General features: G+C 31.2%; 1 protein-coding gene across 1 annotated transcript in view; it reads left to right on the forward strand.

Annotated features, from left to right (window-relative positions):
* LOC111084018 (solute carrier organic anion transporter family member 5A1-like) overlaps positions 1-2,856 on the forward strand; it is a 7,284-nt gene extending 4,428 nt beyond the window's left edge. The window contains exons 2-3 of the mRNA XM_022380790.1: positions 466-643; positions 2,628-2,856. Of these exons, the coding sequence (XP_022236498.1) occupies positions 466-643; positions 2,628-2,819 (370 nt within the window). The 3' untranslated portion in view covers positions 2,820-2,856. The remainder of the gene's footprint in view (positions 1-465; positions 644-2,627) is intronic.
* Positions 2,857-3,367: the final 511 nt, after the last annotated feature.

A 3,367-nucleotide genomic window follows, 5' to 3' on the forward strand; every position in this document is an offset into this window, starting at 1 on the left:
ATTAATCGAGTACTCTACACTTCTAATATATGTTGTTTATTAATCGACTACTCTACACTTCTAATATATGTTGTTTATTAATCGACTACTCTACACGTCTAATCTATGTTGTTTATTAATCAACTACTCTACACTTCTAATCTATGTTGTTTATTAATCAAGTACTCTACACTTCTAATCTATGTTGTTTATTAATCAGTACTCTACACTTCTAATCTATGTTGTTTATTAATCGACTACTCTACACTTCTAATCTATGTTGTTTATTAATCCAGTACTCTACACTTCTAATCTATGTTGTTTATTAATCAAGTACTCTACACTTCTAATCTATGTTGTTTATTAATCAAGTACTCTACACTTCTAATCTATGTTGTTTATTAATCAAGTACTCTACACTTCTAATCTATGTTGTTTATTAATCAAGTACTCTATGCTTCTAATCTGTGTTGTTTATTAATTCAGTCCCGAGCTTAAGCCATTTGAAGTCAACCTGACAGCCGACTGTAACCTAGGATGTCACTGTTCTCTGAATGACATACAGCCTGTCTGTGGTAAGAATGGTATCACTTACTTCTCGCCATGTCATGCTGGTTGTCGTCCTGAAGTTAGGCCCAGGCACATTCTTGGTGGTGAGGTTAAGGTAAGATTACCCTATGTTGTATTGTTTTGTTAAGTTATTTATATGCTATTATGAAAGTATTAAACCAAAAATATTCAAACTTACCTTTGCAGATAAGAGTAACTGTTTTGCACAAATGTTCTGACTTTTGCAGTAATTTTAAAGCATAATTTGGTGTGGGTGTGAATATTTACTTCTGTGGTCTGATTTTAAGTTTACAGATACAAACACTGCCTAAATCCATTACAGGAGAGTAAAAGCATTCTTCTGTAAGTTTACAGATATAAATATTGCCTAAATCCATTACAGGAGAGCAAGAAGAATTCTCCTGTAAGTTTACAGATATAAATGTTGCCTAAATCCATTACAGGAGAGCAAGAAGCATTCTCCTGTAAGTTTACAGATATAAACGTTGCCTAAATCCATTACAGGAGAGCAAGAAGCATTCTTCTGTAAGTTTACAGATATAAACTCTCCTGTAATGAATTTAGGCAACACAAAAAGCATTCTACTGTGAGTTTACAGATATAAATATTGCCTAAATCCATTACAGGAGAGCAAGAAGCATTCTACTGTAAGTTTACAGATATAAATGTTGCCTAAATTCATTACAGGAGAGCAAGAAGCATTCTCCTGTAAGTTCATTACAGGAGAGCAAGAAGCATTCTTCTGTAAGTTTACAGATATAAATGTTGCCTAAATACATTACAGGAGAGTAAGAGCATTCTCCTGTAAGTTTACAGATATAAATGTTGCCTAAATCCATTACAGGAGAGCAAGAAGCATTCTTCTGTAAGTTTACAGATATAAACACTGCCTAAATCCATTACAGGAGAGCAAGAGCATTTTCCTGTAAGTTTACAGATATAAATGTTGCCTAAATTCATTACAGGAGAGCAAGAAGCATTCTCCTGTAAGTTTACAGATATAAATGTTGCCTAAAACCATTAGAGGAAGTAAATATATACGAGTAAAAGGTAAACTCATGTTGGAAGAAAATTAGAAAAGTGATTTATAATGTTTTATGTAAAGTAATAATTTGGTGCCTGATCTGTCAGTTACGCTATGAATTAATATCTTTAATTGTAACAGTAAGAATCAGTGTAACAGAAGCTCACACTGAAATTCAATTGAATTAACTTGGAGGGTCAAAGGTTTAAGTCCTGATATACCACCGATCACACTTTGGATTTTCAATTGAAGGTGCGTTATAAAAGTGACAGTTATTCCTACTATTTAGTTATGAGTAGCTATGTAGATGATAATGACTGGTAACCTTCCCTCTGGTCACCAGTACTAAATTAGTACTTAACCTTGTGTGACATAGGTGCTGTTTAAGTTATAAATAGCAAGTAACTGTGTTTGTTGTTATTGAGTTTCATTTCACGAAACATATACTGCTCCTTTGACGCAACTTAAATATATTATTCATTAGGCTATTGTAAAAGTAAACTGTCAAAACGTTTCTAATATTTCTATTTTAAAGAGAAGAAACTGTAATGTCATGCACATAGAAAGAGTATGTATTTTATATGGAACATTTATACTAACCCTTTCTTTTGTATAGAAGAAGAGTATATATATGTATTTTATATAGAACATTTATACTAACCCTTTTGTATAGAAGAAGAGTATATATATATTTTATATAGAACATTTATACTAACCCTTTCTTTTGTATAGAAGAGTATATATATATTTTATATAGAACATTTATACTAACCCTTTCTTTTGTATAGAAGAGTATATATATGTATTCTACATAGAACATTTATACTAACCCTTTCTTTTGTATAGAAGAGTATATATATGTATTCTACATAGAACATTTATACTAACCCTTTCTTTTGTATAGAAGAGTATATATATGTATTCTACATAGAACATTTATACTAACCCTTTCTTTTGTATAGAAGAAGAGTATATATATATATTTTATATAGAACATTTACACTAACTCTAATAATAGGTAAAGGTTACAGTTTGGTGTTTCGTTTCATTTTAGAATTATACCAGCTGTGCCTGTATAATTACTAATAAAACCCTTGCCCAACAAGTTATGGCCATTCCTCTTGCCACAGCTGGACCTTGTCCACATGCTTGTGAAGTGATGATTCCATTCATGGTACTACTCTTCTGTATGACCCTTGTCGTCTCTATCACACAGATGCCTTTACTGATGGTTACCTTAAGGTAGTGTGTGTGTGTGTTTTATGTCTTCTAGCTACAATTAATTAGTCTTTTAACTTGTACCTATTTCTTCCATTTCTTGTCTTGACGAATAGTTAATGATAATTTATTATTTTTAAATCTCCTGATGAAAACATCAATTATATTAAGTAAATACGCTTCACATAGCTTGTCGTAACAAACAATTCTGATTAATAAATAGTTTGTTTTCTGGATAGAGACTGTTATACATGTTCTAGAGTTCTGTTACTTTTGTATTTACAGTTTGTTTTCTGGATACAGACTGTTCTACATGTTCTAGAGTTCTGTTACTTTTGTATTTACAGTTTGTTATCTGGATATAGACTGTTCTACATGTTCTAGAGTCCTGTTACTTTTGTATTTACAGTTTGTTATCTGGATATAGACTGTTCTACATGTTCTAGAGTTCTGTTACTTTTGTATTTACAGTTTGTTATCTGGATATAGACTGTTATACATGTTCTAGAGTTCTGTTACTTTTGTATTTACAGTTTGTTATCTGGATATAGACTGTTAAACTCTAGAACATGTATT

This window comes from Limulus polyphemus, unplaced genomic scaffold (assembly GCF_000517525.1).
Source record: "Limulus polyphemus unplaced genomic scaffold, Limulus_polyphemus-2.1.2 Scaffold12851, whole genome shotgun sequence".
NCBI classification, from domain to species: Eukaryota; Metazoa; Arthropoda; class Merostomata; order Xiphosura; family Limulidae; genus Limulus; species Limulus polyphemus.